This window comes from Pezoporus wallicus, unplaced genomic scaffold (genome assembly GCF_028554395.1).
Source record: "Pezoporus wallicus isolate ANWC-B61680 ecotype Strahan unplaced genomic scaffold, APGP_CSIRO_Pwel_v1 contig_11493, whole genome shotgun sequence".
Lineage (NCBI taxonomy): Eukaryota > Metazoa > Chordata > Aves > Psittaciformes > Psittacidae > Pezoporus > Pezoporus wallicus.
The window spans coordinates 677,237-695,571 of NW_026635895.1; the positions used below are offsets into that span (position 1 = coordinate 677,237).

At 51.8% G+C, this 18,335-nt stretch overlaps 1 protein-coding gene and 1 long non-coding RNA gene across 2 annotated transcripts in view; one reads left to right on the plus strand and one right to left on the minus strand.

The window, feature by feature from the left end:
• LOC130593409 (uncharacterized) overlaps positions 1–18,335 on the plus strand; it is a 139,114-nt gene that overhangs the window by 7,618 nt on the left and 113,161 nt on the right. The window lies entirely within an intron of this gene.
• Positions 1,170–7,391, minus strand: SERTAD4 (SERTA domain containing 4). Its single transcript, XM_057398511.1, has 4 exons — positions 7,306–7,391; positions 6,936–7,092; positions 6,580–6,695; positions 1,170–3,508 (listed from the first exon to the last, which is right to left on the minus strand). Exons 2-4 carry the CDS (start codon positions 7,075–7,077, stop codon positions 2,768–2,770), a joined length of 999 nt encoding a protein of 332 aa, XP_057254494.1. The 5' UTR covers positions 7,078–7,092; positions 7,306–7,391; the 3' UTR covers positions 1,170–2,767.

Sequence of the window (18,335 nt, forward strand, 5' to 3'; positions counted from 1 at the left end):
TCCCAAGTCCAACACATCTGCTTTCAGTATTCACTATTATTTTGCGAGGCGGGATCCAGAGAAAGCCACGAAAGACCACTCATCCTTCGTAGGCCAACCTTCATTAGATGACACTTCATCCCTTACTGACCCTGAGAGCAATCAATAGGACTGTCCAGAACTGTAACACGTTAACTCTAGGTGTCCCCGGAACTAAAGAAGCTATTAGAGAGGCCAGCGTAGACAAAGAGTTACACTGATCCATCGCTTCAGCTGGTACAAATCCAGCCCGGAAGACTCTGCAATGGTTATGTGTGCAGGCTTGATCTTGAAGACCAAGAAGCCCCTTAAGGTCAAAAAGCTTTCAGCCCCCCAGGTGTTAGCTGGCTGGTGGTTCGGAGAGCATCTGGGCAAGCGTTCTCCTTGGCCGTACATGCAAGCCCACAGCAAAGTCTGGTGCTTCTCCTTCAGACTGCCCTAAGGGCTCCTGCAGCCCCGAGAAGGCTGAGCTCCATCCTGGACTCAGCTTGAGGTGCAGAGTCAACTGCGGGGAGCAGTCTGATTTAATGGCATTTCCTTGGGTGAGGGAGGGGAACGGGGGGGAAAGGACCCAGTAGCCGTTGGAGATGTAAAATAAAATTAATTTTGGTCATTTTAATAAATATATATCAAGGAAATTTCACTTTACTACAACAACACATTAGTATACAAGCATCTAATATTTAAGCTTAAAACATCAAGTGTTTATCAAATATCGGAAAAGAGCAGACATTTACTAGACTTATCTGGGTATAACACATGAAAAAAATCAGGGTTTTTAAAAAATTGGTCCTTGTGGACAAATGTCTAACTGGTGATCCTACTCATACACTGTATGAATGAGATCTATATTTAATATTATTATTATCTTTAATACAAAAAAAAAAAAAAAGCTTCTGTCTTGGAGAAATCAGGTGGGACTTACACTTTATCTGCTGTTCTTCCCAATGACAACCCTTACAAACTTATCGGCTCCAGCTCCCCTCACTGCATGAAGGTTATCACCGGCTGAGGTCCTACCCTCTTGCTGGTCACCCGCCCAGTTTGCAACTGTGGGGTGCACGCAGTACCCAAAACAGCCATGGGCTGAAGCCGTGAAACCCCGAGCGAGAGGGCTCTGACCCAGAGACCCGGTGGCTCCAGCACCAAGCCGGGGCGGCTGCTCCCCCGGCACTGGGGTGGAGCTCATCCTCTGGGCGAGTACCAAGCAGAAGATGCTGCCGGAGCGCATGGTGCTGTGGGAACAGGCAGCTGTTATGAGTCAGCTGTGGCTTGGATGTGGCTATTTGGCCGAGCTCATCCTGCCAGTTGCTATGAGGACTGTGGGAACTGATTAATTCGGTGGATCTAAGGCTCACAATGCGCTCGGTCCAACCCCAGCTAACGTCTTCTGGGCATTTCAAACAGCACGCTTTGCAGACGGTGCACCTAGGGATGACTCAATGTTGTCCTCGGCCACTGAAATCTCAGCTCATTTCTCCAAAATGTTCTTTTCTCAAATGAAACCCCTTACATTCATTCGGATAAAACCAAGTTTATCGCCACATTATCTGTTAACATTGTGCTTTTTGCTTTCTTTTCCTAGGTTGTTTTTTTTTTTCGTTTTAAATCAACAGCAAAAGTCATAGAAAACTCCCGCATGCTTTTGCAATCTAAAAGAGAGAAATTATGCGAAACAGAATAAAGTATAAAACATGCCACTGGTTCATGAACTTCATTATACGAAGAAGGAAAAAAAAAGAAGAGCCCCAGCAACAGACAGTTGCCATAGCAACTCAAGCATCGAATGCTTGTTTACAAGAGACATCTCTCTATTGTTTCTTAAATCCCTTCCTAAGGATGGCAAATCAAAAAGCAATTGAGCATCAAAAAGGAGGAACAGAGATGTTTGAATAGGAAGTTGAACTCGGTACTTCAAAGGTTAAAGGTTTCTAATAATATTGATCCACCCTGTGGGTTGGTTGTGGTTTTTTTTTTTTCCTCTGTTTAAGGTTAAATCCCTGCTGTAGCACTGATATATACTTAATTTTTACGCTGGCAAAAATTAAGACAAAAAGTAAGGCACCGAAACAAAACCTGCCCTGTGTAACAGCAAGCCTCATTAGTTATTACAGCCGAGGTGAAAACATGCAAGTACTGAAGCTGCACGTTGTGTTTCTGATCAAAATCCCATAACCAGATTATTTCTTTACGCTATGTCCTGTTTTGTCCGTTGAAGGAGACGAAGAATCCAGGGAGTCAAAGAGTATCAGTACAAAACGTGCGGATGGTTTCCTCCCGGTCCGTGAAGACAAGTCCTTTGTCAGAACAAATACTGAGTTACAAGGAGCACGTCGCCCTTGCTGGTAGCATCAATTTGTTTACCAGACTTTTAATTCCTCGGCAAACATAACGGAGATTCTTCTTAATTAATGGCAGATTTCTTGGGGGCAGGGAGACAGAAAACGGTATGTTTTCCCCATCTGCCTGATTGGCGTTTTCAGCAACGAAAGCCACACCAGAGCTGCGCAGACCACGGGGCTAGGCAGGAACGCAACTGCGCTCTCTATGAAGTCTCCGCGCTTATAAATAGCCCTCTGATGCATCCGATCGAGGCGCCTCACACAATCTGCTCTCCAGTCATTGAAAACTACACGTAGCGTTTGGGGCGTGCTTGTACCATTTGTTGAAAACTATAAAAAATCCATTCAACATGAGAAGTTGAGAGACAGACAAACAGGCTGCGCGCGCTTCCGCAGGGCAGGACGCCTCAGATTTTACTTCCTTTGCTGCAGCACGTTTTATTACTTGGTAAAGACTCCTTTTTCCTTAAGGTTTTTTTCCAAGATTCACTGATGCTGCTCTTGTCGTTACATCCGGTCTCAAAACAGTCATAGGGTTTGCCTTTATACTCGAGGGCATGGGGGCCTCTTACAGGTTCACAGTTTAGGGCTGCGCTGTCCCGCTCAGGTTCGTTACCGCCTTTCTCCACATTCGATTTTGCCTTTTCCTGATGACTGTGAGACCTGGCATTAGTGATGAATATTTCATTTGCAGGTATCTGGTCATCACTCCTGTAAGAAAAGGCACTGCCAATGTCATAATCCACCTGCTGGGAGCAGCTTGGCAAAGAAATAGGGAGGGAGGAGGAGGAAGAAGAGGAAGTATTTTCTGTACTAGCATTAACAGGGTAGGGTAGATTTAAATAGTGACTGCCACACTCTTGATAGAAGCAGCACACGTGGAGCTTCTCGTACTCCTCCTTTGCCATCCGAAGGCGTTTCCTGTACGGACAGTCCTGAGGCACGAACCACTCCTGCGGTGGGGTGCCACCGAAGGAGCAGGCGGAGAAGCACCAGTTGTTCTGCATGAGGATTTCGCCGTGGATTCTCTTCATCAGGTTGTTGATGAGGACAGATCTCCGCAGGTAGACCTCAGGATCGTCGATGAACTTCAGCTTTTCCAAAGACATGTAAAGAATATGGGCCCGCTCCTCGAACACGGAGATGGTCTGAAAACGCAAAAGACACAGGATAATGGAACCGAAGGCCAGGGGGGTTGTTATTCCCCCCCCCCCCCCCCCCCCCCCCCGTACCACTACATTTTTAATTCTCTTTCCGAGGCTCCTAAAATTGGCTTTTCATTTTGCACACCCATGTACCTGGGGACCTGCTTTCTCTTGGCCACAGCACTCACCCAGGGTTAGGAGGCAAGTAGCTGAGCATTACCCCGCAGAGGCAATCACGGGGCACGAGTCCAGGATGGAAGAGCGAAATCCAGATGCGCACATCTGGCTCTTTATTAGCATTTGGGATTAGAACACAAAACCGTTGTGCAGTTTTGATTTCCTACATAAATGGGCCCTATTCAATTGTCCCCTGTGGGCCTCTTGGAAAGCTCTGAATCCGAGCGAAGGTCCCCTCCAGCAGCCCTGCAGCAAGTGTCAGAGCTTTCCCTCCACTGCCAGTGGAAGAGGCCCACCAGCGAGCAGGTCTCCCTTTGCCAAGCTCCCTTCTTCTGCTCTCGTGCGCAAACGTGCATGCAGGGAGGGAAGCAGGGAGAAACCCATCTCAAAGCGTCGCAGCATCTGGAGAGCAGCTGTCGGCCCGCGTACTACACCCTGCGCTCCACGGGACCGGTGGGAACGCAGACAGGCAGGGACGAGGTCAGGAAATGAGCAGAGGATAGGGATTTGCAGAAATCCTGGCTCGGCGCCCGCGGATTTGTTCTCCCTTCCGTGGTCCTTCCAGGACTCCTGTTTCTCAGCGCTGGCGAGCACGAGCAGGTTACTGCCCCCGGGAGCCCCCGGCTCCTGCGCTGTAATCGCTACCCTGGGAATCCAAACCCGAGAGGGGGCAAGGCGTGCTACTGGAAGCACTCTTGACTGATTCTCATTTTTAGTAAGAATTGGGTTTGCGTAGGAGGAGAGCAGCACGGCACAAAGAGAGGCTGCTCGAGATCCTCCCCCCCCCCATCTGTGGCTTGATCATTCTTCCCTTTCCCACATGGTTACAGCATTTTTGCAGAGTGGAAGTCGTAGCTATGAGGACTGAAAGAGCTTAAAGCACAGCTGCTTTTCACATCCATTCAGCTCTCCTCAGCCCTCCAGCTCTTTCCACAGCCTGGTCCTGTCCGCAGGGCTTAGAAGCAGCACAGTGCCTGGTAAAACCAAAAATTGGCCCCATTTCCACGTGAGTTCCCAGCTGAAGCTCTTCTTTGTTAGAGAGAGTAATTTTCTATAATAAATGACTCATTTCTAATCATATTAAGCCTATAGGTTAATTTACACCCTTTATACCTGCTGCAGCAACAGCCAGCGAAGCCGTAAAAGCCTGGAGCAAACCAGCAAGCCTTCAACTGGGATCCTCCTGGAGATACATCCTGGAGGGCCACCGGTAAGAACAAGTTGTCAAACCACTTCTGCTATAAATGTTTGCCCACAGCCCTCTGCAGAGAGGCTCTGGGCCCTACCGTCATACCCTCCGTGGAACTATCACCTCAGCACATAACTCTTTCTTTACCGGGCAGCAGGGGTATAGTAATGCAGAGAAAGCTTGTGGCATTCTCCCTGCTCAGAGCTCAGCGCTGCAAAGCAGGAAATGCACTTGTGCCAAAAGGAGGAACGGGTGGTCCAGGGTTTCTGACGTGCTGCACCCCCGCAGCAGCGCAGAGAGACGCCTGGGACGGTCCTAGCACCCCAGTACCTCTACGACTGGGTTCTATGCTGCTAGAAAAGGACAAGGAACGATTCCTCCTCCTCTTCGTGAGGAAATCAATCACTGATCCAAAACTCCAACCAGCTAGGCAAGCAAAAAACCTGGCTGAAATCAGAGCGATGTGACACGTGGGAGACACAGTCACCGACCAGAGCACCGACCTGGTGCTATATATACACATTGCTCTGGCAGCAGACCGGACACCTTCCGGCATTAACAGCGGGGCAGTTCTTCACCTTCCCGGGCAGGTCTTTATTTCCAGCCAAGACTATTTGTAGCTGAAAATCCCTTCGGCTGCTCTGAGGTCCTCGGGAAGCGAGCTCGGCGCTACTGCTCGCTTCTCCTCTGCGGAAACCCCTCCAGGGAAACAGGATCCCCTGGGCAGAGCTCCCTGCCCCGTGTCCCTGGCAGGGGTGAGGCACTCGGTTCTCCTCGTGTCTCAGGCGGCTGCCTCTGTGACACAGGCACAGATAATGTATAAACTCACTCCGTGCCTTGATCTGGCTTAGCTTTCTGATGCTCTTGGGGCTCTTGTGATACTGCTGCCTCCCAGAAACTGTGCTTTAATCAGATTATATTGGGTCCTCTCCACCGCCAGTACTGCATGGGTGGCCACGGGCCAGGTACGACCCAGCAAGGCGAGGCTGGTGTCCCAAGGCACAAGTTGTCTTTAAGCCCATCACTCCAGGCACTCCCTTCCCCACAGGACTGAACCCTCAGGGAAGAAGAGCGTCAAACCTCTCATTAAAATAAAGAAGTTAGATTTCAATTTATGTATTCGCTGGCCTGGGAAATGTGTGCTCTAATGCCTCCCCTGGCAGCTTTCATTAGGCAAAAATACTGTTTACTAATCTGTTCTTTTGGAAGTTATTAGCTTTTTAACAAACAGGATTAAATTCTGAAAGGAGCTTGTACTCACTTTCCAAGTCACTCTGTTTTTCCAGAGGATCCGTAATCCATTTGGGGTACATGGAACCTACTGCTGTTTCCTCCCTTGAAAAAAGTTTTGACTGAGCGGGGAATCGCGGGCTCTCTCTATTTATGCCCTTCCTTTCTGCTGTTCAAACGCTGTCCTGGAGCCGTTTCCGTAGGCATGCTCTAAGCTAAGAACAAAATAATCTGACAAACCCAAACCAGCTATTCTCAGCGTTTCCATTTACAGTCATTACAAACGAAGAAACGCCTTTGCTTCTTAAGCAACCCGATGACAACAGAACAATGAACGCGAACAAGTGACAACTATTTGTTCCTGACCAAACAGCTGGATCGCTCTCCCGATTTCAGCCTCCTGGAAATGGGTCAATCGGGTGTTAGTTACCAAGCATCTGAAACTCGGAGTGAAAACAATGACTGTTAGAAGACATACTTTATGCGCGCAGCTGCTGAGTGGCGGGTGAGAATCCTCTTCTTCCACATATTTCCTTTTAAAGTATGTGATCTTGGATGCTGTTACAGGAGTTGAAATTCCCCTGTAATGCGATCCTGCGGGCGGTAAATCAGATACGACAAATGACACGCGGCTCGACGGAGGTTCTCCAAACACAACGCTTCTCGTTTCCCTTCCCCGCGCTACGGGAGAGCCCCGCCGCCTATTTCCACATCTACCTGCGGCCACAGCGATAGCCCCTGCCCGGCCAGCGGGGAACGGGGGGGGGGGGGGAGCTGCTGCAGCGCTCCCAGCACCGGGACCCTCCGCGGCCCCCGGCCCGGCGCGGTGCCTACCTGCGGCGGGGGAGCCGGCGGCGGCGGGGCCGGGGCGGCCGCAGCAGGGCGGCTCCCAGAGGGCGCGGTAAGCGGCGAGGTCGGCGGCTCCCTCGGCGGCGATGGGGCGGCCCAGCCGCTGCATGGGCAGCACCAGGGTCATCGCGGGCGCCGGCACCTGGAAGCGGAGGAAGCAGCGCGGTGAGCGCCCCGCAGCCCCCTTCACCGGAGCCCCCGGCGCTCAGAGCCCTCCGCTACCCCGCATAGGCACGCGTTCATCTCGCTTCCCTTCGTAGGGCACGGAAAGCACCGGCGCCCTCTCCCCACAAAGGGCGCGGGGTGCTCGGGAGTTGCTGCGCGCTGCCCGCTCCCGGCCCCGCTGCTCACACACCGGCACGGATCCGATCACTCGCTTCCCATTCTCCGCCGGCGGTGCTGGCACGGCGCGCTCGGCACCGACGGGCGTGCGAGCCTGTGTGTGTGTATGGTGTGTCTGTACGTATGGCGTGTGTGTGTGTGTATGGCGTGTGCGTGTGTGTGTATGGTGTGTGTGAGAGCGAGCGAGCGCGCCCAGCAGCTGGGGATCGCGTTTCTTTCTTCTTCCTTCCCTCCCGAGCGGAGCGAGACAGCAGAGACTCGGGTAGCTGTTTCCACCAGCCCCGATCGGGCTGAACTGGATCTGCCTCCTGCCGTCAAAACACTGCGAGACTAAGGCAGAGAATTGGCCGCGGCCTCTCGCCGCGCGGTGCAGCCCCGCCGGAGCCAAGCACAACCCCGGCGGAGCGGGCGGAATGTTAAGCAGGAGCGGGGAGCCCGGGGCCAGCGCCGGGAGGGGAGGAGAGGAGGAGAGGAGACGGGAGGGGAGGGCACGGCGGGGGGCAGGCAGGGGAGGGAGCAAACTTTCTGCGAGGGGCTGAGTTCATCGTCACCTACTTCTTGGCAGAGGAGCGCGGAACAATGCGCCCAGGCACGGCCCGGCCCCTCCCTCGCCTTCCTCCTCCTCCTCCTCCTCCTCCTCTCTCTAAGAAAGCGGCTGCCGCTTCCCGGTGCGCAGCCCTCCCGGAGGAGGATGAGGGGCCGCAGGTGGGCAGGTGGAATTCCGGCCTTGCTCGGGTTAGCGGCTGCGAGCTCTCTGACAAGAGGCAAAACCCAACCGCAGCACGGGAGGGAAGGACAATAAATCACCCGCATCTGCCGCTTGGTTTCCTGCGTTCGGGAAGAGCGCGCGAGGCCGCCGGCGTTACGAGGAAGCGGGATGGATTCCTGTGCCTCAGGTGGGGGCTGCCCCACGCTCCTGCCGGCTGGGAGCGGGATGCGGAGGGGCCGCAGCTCCAACCACCGCCCTGGAGGGTGCCGACCCGCCTCCTCAGCATCGATCCACTCATCCTGCACCACATCTGTTCCCTCCCAGCAGCCCGTTAACGCCGTCTCGGTGGTCCTGGGCATAGGAACAAAGAGGCGGGGAATGGCAACCCGCTAGGCTGGCCCGTTGGAAGTTACCCCAACACAGCCGACACGTTGTTTCTTCCCCTCACCTTTTGTGGCCAGCCGAGCACCCGCACACGGGAAGACTGGTCGAAACAACAAGTGGGTCGGGCTGCTGCCTGAAGAGCAGGGCCAAAAAGTGGCCCAAGAACCAGGTAAAAAGCCATATATTTTGTGGCTGAAAAGATCACGCCAACATTAGAAGGCACCCATGGACTCTCCTCATTAATCTGCAGTGAGGAATCACTCACAGGAGGACATCAATCTTCTCGTGTTGGCACGATGTCAACACTCAGCGGTTGTCTTTAGAGAATAAGGGTTGGAAGAAACCCACTGCTGCTTCGGAAAGTCGGGATTTCGTTGCTCCTAATGAATTCGGCATCTCTTTGTGGGATTTTGTTTAATGAGAATATGAGATTCTGGCTGTGCTGCTTCTTATGTCGTATTTCATCACAAACAGGCCTTTCTGTGCTTGAACAGGGAGGGAGGGAGAGAGAGGAAAAAAGGGAAGAAGGGAGGAAAAAAGGAAGGAAGTAAGGAAAGGAGGGAAGTGTCAGGATGCCTCCTGCACAGCGCTGCTGGTTTATCTTGAAAACTGAGTGTTCTGGACAGCTGGTAAAATAAATGAACTGCTTCTGGTATTTACAACGCGCAGAATTAACAGAGGCGAGCCAGCGAACTGCCACAAACAGCTACTGTCCGCGCACACTCCTCGTGTTGCCAAAGTGCACAAAACCAAGCCATAAGTCATAGATCTTCCCTAGGAAAAACAAAGCAAACCAAAAGCACAGAGAACCAGAGGCCAGACCAAGCCCGCAGGTCTCGGTGGGTGTTGCACTGGTGGCACTCGGCTACAAAATAAGCCCCACTTTATAGTGAAGGAATTGCTCCAGCAGACAGGGAACCAGGCCCTGAGAAGGGCTTGTGACTCTGGGTACGCTGTTTGCTCCCATCTGGTTTTCCAGAGCACTGATTTCCAGCTGCTGCAGAGGAGTGGGAAGGGAGCTGCACTTGGCACATGGGAGAAGTCAGTCTCCTCGAAGGCAAAGCTGGAGGGGGCAGAACTGACAGCCTGAAGTACGAGATGGTGGTTACTACAGAAGCACTGCTAGACCTAGCTCCCTAACCAGGACCTCTGGTGCTGCTCCTGCAGAGCCAGCCTACTGTTTCTCCCCGTTAAGGGTGGCCAAATCCCCTCCTGCATACCCAAGCAAATCAGTGTCAGAGCCAGAAACAGAACCAGATCTCGCCATCCTCCAGCCACCAGCCCAACCCATTTATATTACATCATCCTAGGCAGTGGAGGGATTTCATCCCAAATCCCATCCACTCCAGTGAGACTTTGCAGAACAGCACGCGCATTGTTACATTCCCATTAACGCCACTGGAAATAAGGGATGAAAGACGCACGTTTGAGCGTACAATACATGTACTGTACAAAACTCCAGCAAAAGGTTGACGCTCAGGGCTGGATTCAATTTTGCAAAATCCACTTGGGAGCCTCCTGTGGGCTCCGGTGGCATGGAAGCCAGGCAGGGCGTTACTGAAGCCAGCCCTCCAGCCGTAGGCTACCACAAGGTTTCCGTTTTGTCAGCCACATGCAGGCGGTGTGAGCACACCCCGAGGCATCTCCAGCAGCCTCAAGGTTCAGACGCCAAACTTCTTCCCCGTGCAGCTTTCCGCAGTCACACTACTCTACATGGTACATGGCTCCTGCTCCATTTGCTGGGGTTTGCACTCACTATTCCTCCAGAGCCATTATGATGTTAATGAGAGAACCGTAATGATGCCATTCACGTTACAACAAGCCTGATGCCATGTCAGTGAAAAGGGCTCTTTATACAGTTCCAGAACGCCTCTAAGAACCCAAACTCAGACATAAAATGCCCGTGACAAAAACGCTGCAGGTCTTACCCAGATCAATAAGGACAAGGGAACAGACGTAAGCTGGCTATTCCTTTCTGAACCGCCGGGTTTGTACCTGGGTACTGCTGCAGCTTGAGGCTGTATCACGTATTCTGGAGTGCTTCCATTGTATACTGATAACGACTTGAGGAGAGAATAGCGTTTCTTAGCTGCGCTATGCATTGCTCACATCTGGATTTCAGTGCTTAGGAAACACAATTGCCATCATTTTGGTAGCTGTTACCTTCCTGGCACTATAGGAAACGTGCACTGCGGAAGCAATCAGCAAGCCTGCTGCATGAGCACCGCACGCAGGCTCCGCAGAGCGCAGTGACAGCCAGGGAGGGGAAGGGGAAAGGCACAGTCACTTACCCATGCTGGTGTGCGTATATTAAACCCAACAAACCCCAGCTACATCACACGTAAGCAATTCCAGGCTGACTTGGCTGTAAACCACCTACTCTTCATGGTTGCTGCAACAAAGTTTGGTATTGCCAGCTCAGCTGAGGGAGGCAGGGCAGCCTGGGGGCAAGAGCATCATGGAAGAGGGCATAAAGGCTCCCTTGAGAGCAGCAGGTAAACGAACGAGGACACCGGCATCACAGGTGAAGAGAGCAGAGCTGTGTGGCAGAGACAACGGTGAAGCAATGACAGCCAAGGCAGAGCTGTGACCACCTGACATGGAATCCTACAGTCCCAGACTGGTTTGGGTTGGAAGGGACCTTAAAGCTCACCCAGTTCCAGCCCCCAGGGACCCCTTCCACTGGAGCAGCTTGCTCCAAGCCCCTGCGTCCAACCTGGCCTTGAGCACTGCCAGGGATGGGGCAGCCACAGCTTCTCTGGGCACCCTGTGCCAGCGCCTCAGCACCCTCACAGGGAAGAGCTTCTTCCCTGTGTCTAACGTAAATCTACCCGCTGTCAGCACGTGAACATAAAAGGCAGGAGGTGGATTGGCTCTGACCGCAGCAGTGGACAGGGAAGAGGATGTCGGGAGCTTGTGTTTGAATAGATCAAAGTGGCTGATATGTCACTAAGTTCAAGGAGGAGGAAGCTACTAACAGAGATGGGAGATAACGAGGGCCTTGGTTAAAATGCTTCTTGTCTGGAGAGATGCGCGTGGAGTTGTAGGAGCATTATGAATGAGGCACTGGGAACACTGGGACGCTGAATTGCAGCCCAGCCACAGCAAATGAAAGCAAAGAGTCAGAGACAATCCCTTTGCTCAGAGCTCTGCAGGCAAGGTGAGCAGCAAGGCTGCAAGAAGGGGAACAGCATCTAGAACTGGCCATGCTGGATGTACACTGAAGACCGGGCTTCCAAGAGACAGTCCATGGGCTGGGAGCAGGTGGAGAGATCCCCTTCTTCTCTCATTGATATACAACAGCTGAGACAAACTGCAGTACCCCATGGTGCCGGGGCACAGAGGTCCCTGGTCTGGTGAAGGGGAAGCTGAGCAGCAAGCTGGAGATGGCAGGGGAGAGGCAGAGGGAAGAGGGGAATGATGTGGCAGTGAGACAGTGTGGGCCCCGAGCCACGGCGAGCTCCTGTTCACCTCATCCCAGCAACAGCTCTAACAGCAGCTAAATATGACGCAGGGGTGAAGTGAAAGGGTTAAGGCTGGCTGGAATAACCAGGCTGGTGGAACAACGGGTTCTGTGTGCCAGCGGGGTCAATTCAGCTTTTCATCCCTCAGAGGTATAGATAAACTGCAGACCTGCCAAGTCCAGTGTTTGTCCCTGTGTTTCTTGGCCCTCACTTCAGGGAATTTCAAGGAATCCACTGTCTTTTCCATTTTGCTCCCCCCCCCCGCTTTTCTTTTTTTAGAGCCGGACTCACTGTTTGTTGGAAAAGGAATTAATCTGAAATCAGAGGCCGGTTTCTGTGTCAAGACCCAGGCTCCCTTGAAAGTGGCTCAAAGGTAGCTTCGCTCCGCTTCTGTCCCGGTTCAGATTGTACAACTCCGGATGCTTGTGTGCCTCTTTCTCCAGAAGACAGAATTCCAAGCAAATACCTCTCTGACTTTCCCAATTCCCACATGCTTCTTCGAATCTTTGTTCTCCTTTGCAGACTTTTTGGTTAAATTCCTGACAGAAAGATTTTTCCAGAGTTCTGTGTCCCAGGTTCTGGAATTCCTGGTGTTCCTCAGGGAGGAAACAGAAAAGATAGAAAAGAAAATATTCCTTTGAATTCTTAACAGTTGTGCTTCCTCCTGCTTTGGGTTTCTGTGAAGCAGAACTAGAGGAGGTTGCCATACTGACAGAAAAGAGGCTTCCTCTGCCAGCTCTTTGTAGGTACCCATCACCTATCAGCGCTCTTGGTAGCCTATACGACCCCTTAAGTGGTGTTTGGTGGTTCTGAGAGAGTCTGCCCCAGAATTGATGCAGATAGATGACAATAAAAGCCAATTTGCAATTATGCTTTTTTGCCACAGGGCTCTGGTCCACATCCCAGTGACATCGAGTTTGCTGCAGCCGTGTCCCGGAGGCCGCTTCACCCGCCTGCCCTGGGAGAACAGCAAAGCCCTGTGGTACTTAGTAAGTCTATCTCCCAGTGTTCCCAGTCTGAACGTCCCATTCACTTCGTCCCATGGCTTCGACACAGAACGCTCCTTCCAGGACCCACCGCAAAGCACTTCAGTATCCTGAAGGTAAAAGGTGCTCCTTTTGCCGCAAACTATAACCACCTCCTTCTGATTAGTTAACCTTTGCAACAGGGTTTGGCACTGAACAGGAGCTAGGTGTTGTTATCGGGATGGAAGCCAGAGGGAAAAAGGGGTCCCAGCAGTCAGGAAGGGCTGAGGGAAAGCAAAGCCCTTCTGTTATCTAAGGAGCTTCCCCAGTGACAAGGCAGTTCTCACTTGTTCTGTAGCAGAGGTACCAGTTAAAGCCACTTCCCCACTTAACGTGCACTGCGGTGCAGCATGGGGTTAATGATGTTGCCTTCTTCACGCTTAGCCTGCTGAAGAAAGTAAACAAACCAAACCAAAAGTGTTTTGGAACAAAGAGCGAGTTGTCTCCCGCTCCGCTGTGTGTGACTTTCCACCAAGAATGAGAGCTATTATTACGCTTTTACAAGTTTCCTTCTAAGGGAAATAAACACCAAAGGTAGGATTCCAAGGAAATGACTCACAAATATTGGCAACGGGCTCCGAAAATTGGATCCAGTCCTTGCAGAAGTCTTCAGCAGAACGCGCACCCCTCCTACTGCAACATAAACTTGCCCCAGATGAGCTGCACACCCGCTCGGTGCGCGTGTGTGCACGCATGTGTGTGTGTGTGAGAGGAAGCAGAGGCAGGAACAGAACCCATTTCTCTCGTCTCCCCCTCTTCCCTGTGGGGCACGGCTTCTGATGCCGTTTTTAGCTGGAAGCTGGAAATCTTTAATAACCACTGAGTCATCCTCAGGAGAGGGGGCAGAGGGATGCTCCTCACCTCGCCGAGCTGCCGGCCCCACACGCAGAGACCCCATTCACTCCAAGCCCATCCACAAGAGCCGGCAGGAACCTCTGTGCTCCAGCGGTAAAAACGAGGGGCAGAAAGGGGAAGGGAGTTGGGTTTGTTTCAATCCCCTGACTTTGCACTGAATCCGTGAGGGCAGGAGCAGGCTCTAACACTGTGTTTTCAGCCTTTCAGATGTGCAGGAGGTAACCGCGCGCCGTGACTCATGGTTGAGCTCTCAGCCAGGAACCCCAGGAACCAGCAATGCAGGCGCTGGAAAATCAGGCAGCTGAGCCCAATCAGCGTGGCAGGACTGCCATCTGCAAACAGAGCAGTCTCCTTTGCATATGTATTCCTCAGCTGGTTAAAATCTCCGCTCAGAGATGCACGTTCTGCACCGCTTGCGATGCACACGTTCTAAAAGGCTCCTGTTGGCTTTGGGGATGGGGCTGTTTGTTTGTTTTGTTTCTGAGGATGCAAATCTGGTTAGACAAAACTTGCAAACCTCACACTGGATTCCTTTGTCGCTTGGGTCTACTCAGACAAGCCTTTCAAATGAAAGAAGCTGGTCCCCTTACTCATTTCCTTTGCAAATTCCTATTTAACTGTGCCAAATGGAGATGAAACAAACAGGGACTCTGGTCCGGAGTCAAGTATTTTTTATAGCAAGTCCCTTTACAGCCTGCCCTAAAACCCGCTGGCAGCCAAGTGCCTCCTTAGGACGCTGAAGGTTGCGGTAGTGGCAGTTTTGTGTCTGCTTCACGGTCTCCAGCATTGCCAGGTAGTTTCTAAAGCCTGTAATTCACTAAGTGCCCAACAGACACTTCTTCCAACGGGAGCTCGAAGGAGGAATGATATTTATATAGCCGGAGACATCGGAATTGTGCTGAACTCCAGCCATCGCTTAACCAGCTACAGCTGGCTGCCAGGGCTGGGAAGGAAACCAGGGGAAATCAGAGCAGTGCTGCCTTCCCAAGCCTGCTGGAGGGTGGCACAGCAAGCTGGGAGCTCCTCTACCCCACATCACCGCAGTGTTAATGGGGAAGAGTCACAATTGCACGGCTGGGTGTTTTAGGGACGCAAAGAAGGGATCAGCTGGGAATGGCAGCTGCTGCGGGGAAGGACACGAAGAGGAACGACCACCAAGCCAAGGAGGGGAGAAACAGGAATGAGAGTGCAAAAAGGGAAGAAAGGCAAAAGGCTTTTCATCCTGTAATGTATGGACTTCATGAAAAAGAAATTATCTGTCACCAGGAATAAATCCATTGTGCTAGCACATGATAGGAAACACTTATCCCAAGAACAAGGGATGGGACAAGAGGAAACGGCCTCAAGCTGCCCCAGGGCAGGTTTAGATGGAGCTGAGGAACAATTCCTGCCCCAGAGGGTGCTCAGGCATCGGAACAGGCTGCCCAGGGCAGGGCTGCAGTCACCATGGGTCAGTGGTGGCCTTGGCAGTGCTGGGGAACAGTTGGACTGGATGAGCTTAAAGGGCTTTTCCAGCCTGGTTGATTCCAGGGTTCTATGATTCTGTTTATCCACAAGTCAAAAAACACTGCGATCGCTTTGGCCGTACCTTCCTCAGCCTCTTGCACCACTCAGCTTTTCCCAGAGCAGCCACAGCAGCCAGCCAGGATCCCATCCCATCCCATCCCGACTTCTCCCCTCGCTGCTCTGCAAGGGCAAACAGCACTGACCTGACGTCTGGTGGAGGTGCCTGCGGGAAGCTCCTTCCCGGGGACTGATGGTGGGATCGCTCTTCCCAACCACTCCAAATACCTGAGAACAAGTTTAGTTACAGGGTAAAGGTCTCCCGGATGCACCAACGTGGCACGACTGCTGAGAGGAGGTGGGAAGGGAAGGGGGACAGCCCAGCTTCCTACAGGAGATAGGCAGTGGTTTACAAACATATATTAAAATGTTTTCTTTCCATAATAAATATTTGCAATGCACAGAGAAGGCATCAGGAAAAAAAAAAGAGAACTGTCTAAATAATTAAAAAAGTATAAAATTATGATACCAGGGCTGCTCAGTGTCCATTCCTTATGCTCACGAGGCTACTGGGCAGTATGAACAGTGGAAATCTGCAAGAGGCACTTTTGGGCAGGGATGGATTAGTCATAGAATCACCGAATCCCAGACTGGTTTGGGTTGAAGGGACCTTAAAGCTCATCCAGCTCCAACCCCTGCCATGGGCAGGGACCCCTTCCACTGGAGCAGCTTGCTCCAAGCCCCTGTGTCCAACCTGGCCTTGAACACTGCCAGGGATGGGGCAGCCACAGCTTCTCTGGGCACCCCAGGCCAGCGCCTCAGCACCCTCCCAGGGAAGAGCTTCTGCCTAAGAGCTCATCTCAGTCTCCCCTCGGGCAGGTTAAAGCCATTCCCCTTGGCCTGTCCCTACAGGCCCTTGTAAAATTCCTTTACCTCTGTGCTCTGGCGACAGCTCCCAGACAGGCTTCCCGGGCCACCATCACGCATTAAGAGAAAGGATCCCATTTTGATGCGGACCTTAATATCTGACTGTTTCTTTCAGGACTTTCAGCATTCCGATTGTCTCTTACTGACACGACTTTGCCCATTCATTTCTCAGCCTCTCTGCCTATGTTGCTGTTTTTGGGCTCTGACATTTATGATCTGTAAAAGCAAGCAAACAAAAAGATCAATTTTATCAGTGTTTAAAAGGCTTTATTTCTGCCCAGTTCACAGCTTGGTGCTGCTCACAGCTGCCAGCGCACACCCAGAGAGACCACAGCTTTTGAGAAGGAAATATTATCAATTCAGGTTTCATTTCAAGTCCAACCTCTTGATTTAAGAGCTGAGGGAAAAAGTAAGTCCTTTGAAGCAGGAATGAATGTAGAACACTTCTATAAGTGATGATCGTGCAACCAAGGAGAGGGAGGGGGGAAAGAAACCTGGTACAGGCAAAACTGAGGTGAGAAAAGCAGCTGAGGTGATGAGAGGGTTCATCCAAGCAGATCACAGGCATTCCTTGCACAGTTTGCCATTGCAAAAGCAGAGGTGCAGGTTTAGACGATCCTTGGACCGATAACATGCTGCCGTGATCTGCATTCAGCTATTGAGCTGGTGCTAAAGAACGGGGTTGTTCCTTGTACCTGAGCAAGGAACTACTTTGTGTGACAGTTCCTTGTCATTTAGGGAACTGGTTTGAGGCACGTCCCCGGCGAGGCTGGGACCCGCAGCTCTGATCGACACGCACGGCAGGGACAGCACAGTCCAATGGGGACGATGCTCCCGGGGACCAGGAAGGACCACGCATCCCGGCAGTCTCCTGTGCCTGCTCCTGGCAGAAGGACCAGGTAAGGATGTGGGAAGGAGAAAACGTGTATTCAGCTACAGCAACCCAGCTCTCTGCAGGGGAGTACCCCCTCCTCCAGGCAGAGCCAAAAGGAGCCCAGGTCACCTAATGCTGAGCCCAGCAGTGAGGAGGATTTGCTTTCCTCTGCCACAGACCTGGGTACTCTAATGTCCAGAAAGGAGGAGAGTGTCGATGTGTGGGACAGCATTTGAAGAGCAGAACCTGGTGCAGCAGCAATTACCCAAAGCCATTCCTGCTTGCCTGCTCCAAAGCCACCTTGTAGCCACTGCACAGCAGCGTCCACCCTCTTGTTTACCCATATGACATGACATCTGAGCTCCAGGGACTGGGCAGATGCCCGAGCTCGGTCCTGTGAGGTTTCCTAGCTGGTACGAGTAATGGCTGGGGACATGCAATTGCTTTAGTTTAAACCAACCTGTGCAGCAATATTCATGATTTCAATGGAATACATTAGTCCCCAGACTTCAAAACACAGAAAGAGGAAGCTATGGGGAAGCACTCGAGTGTTCCCTTATATTTTCACAGTAAACTGATACTCACTCCAGCGCCCATATCCACTTCCATCTTCATCCGCAGCAGCAGTAGTGAAGAAACTGAATATTCAGTCTTGCTCAAGCATGCACTCAGGCCATGAACAGTGACTGGTGTTATGCTGAAAGGAGAGAGATGTTGAAACTTCACCATCAGTTCATCCATCAAGCCACCAGGAAAACCTGAACAACGATCAGCTTCAGCTCAATTATTCAGTTGATTCAGTTCTGTCATTGCAGGATGAACTCTAAGATAGAATCCAGATCTCGTGTTGCATCTCTGCAGTATTTCTTAGCCCCAGCTTAGCTGCTGCTCTATGATAATGATTAAAGACTGATTTCCTTCCCGTGTCTACTTCTGCTTGACACATTCCTGTTTGCCATCCATCCTTCTCAGTTACACACACACTCTGCTGCTCACAAGAGGAAGAAAAGCCTTTCCTCTCCCTGTTTCCAAGGACCAGATGTTGCCAGCTCAGCTCCATCCAACTATTCCTCAAGCTCACCTTACTCCATGCATGGCTTCACTGGGTGATGAGCCAGGGAAATACACCCCGGTTGCCTTGAGCAGCAGTGCAGCACATCCTCTGAAGGATACATCACCCTAGAGAAGAAATCCCAACAGCTGAAAAGCTGGATGCTGAGAAATGTACCTTTCAATTACAGAGTAAATTAAACGAGCCTCCTGCGTGTGGTTCTGCTCTCAGAACTCATGAGCAGCTCCTTT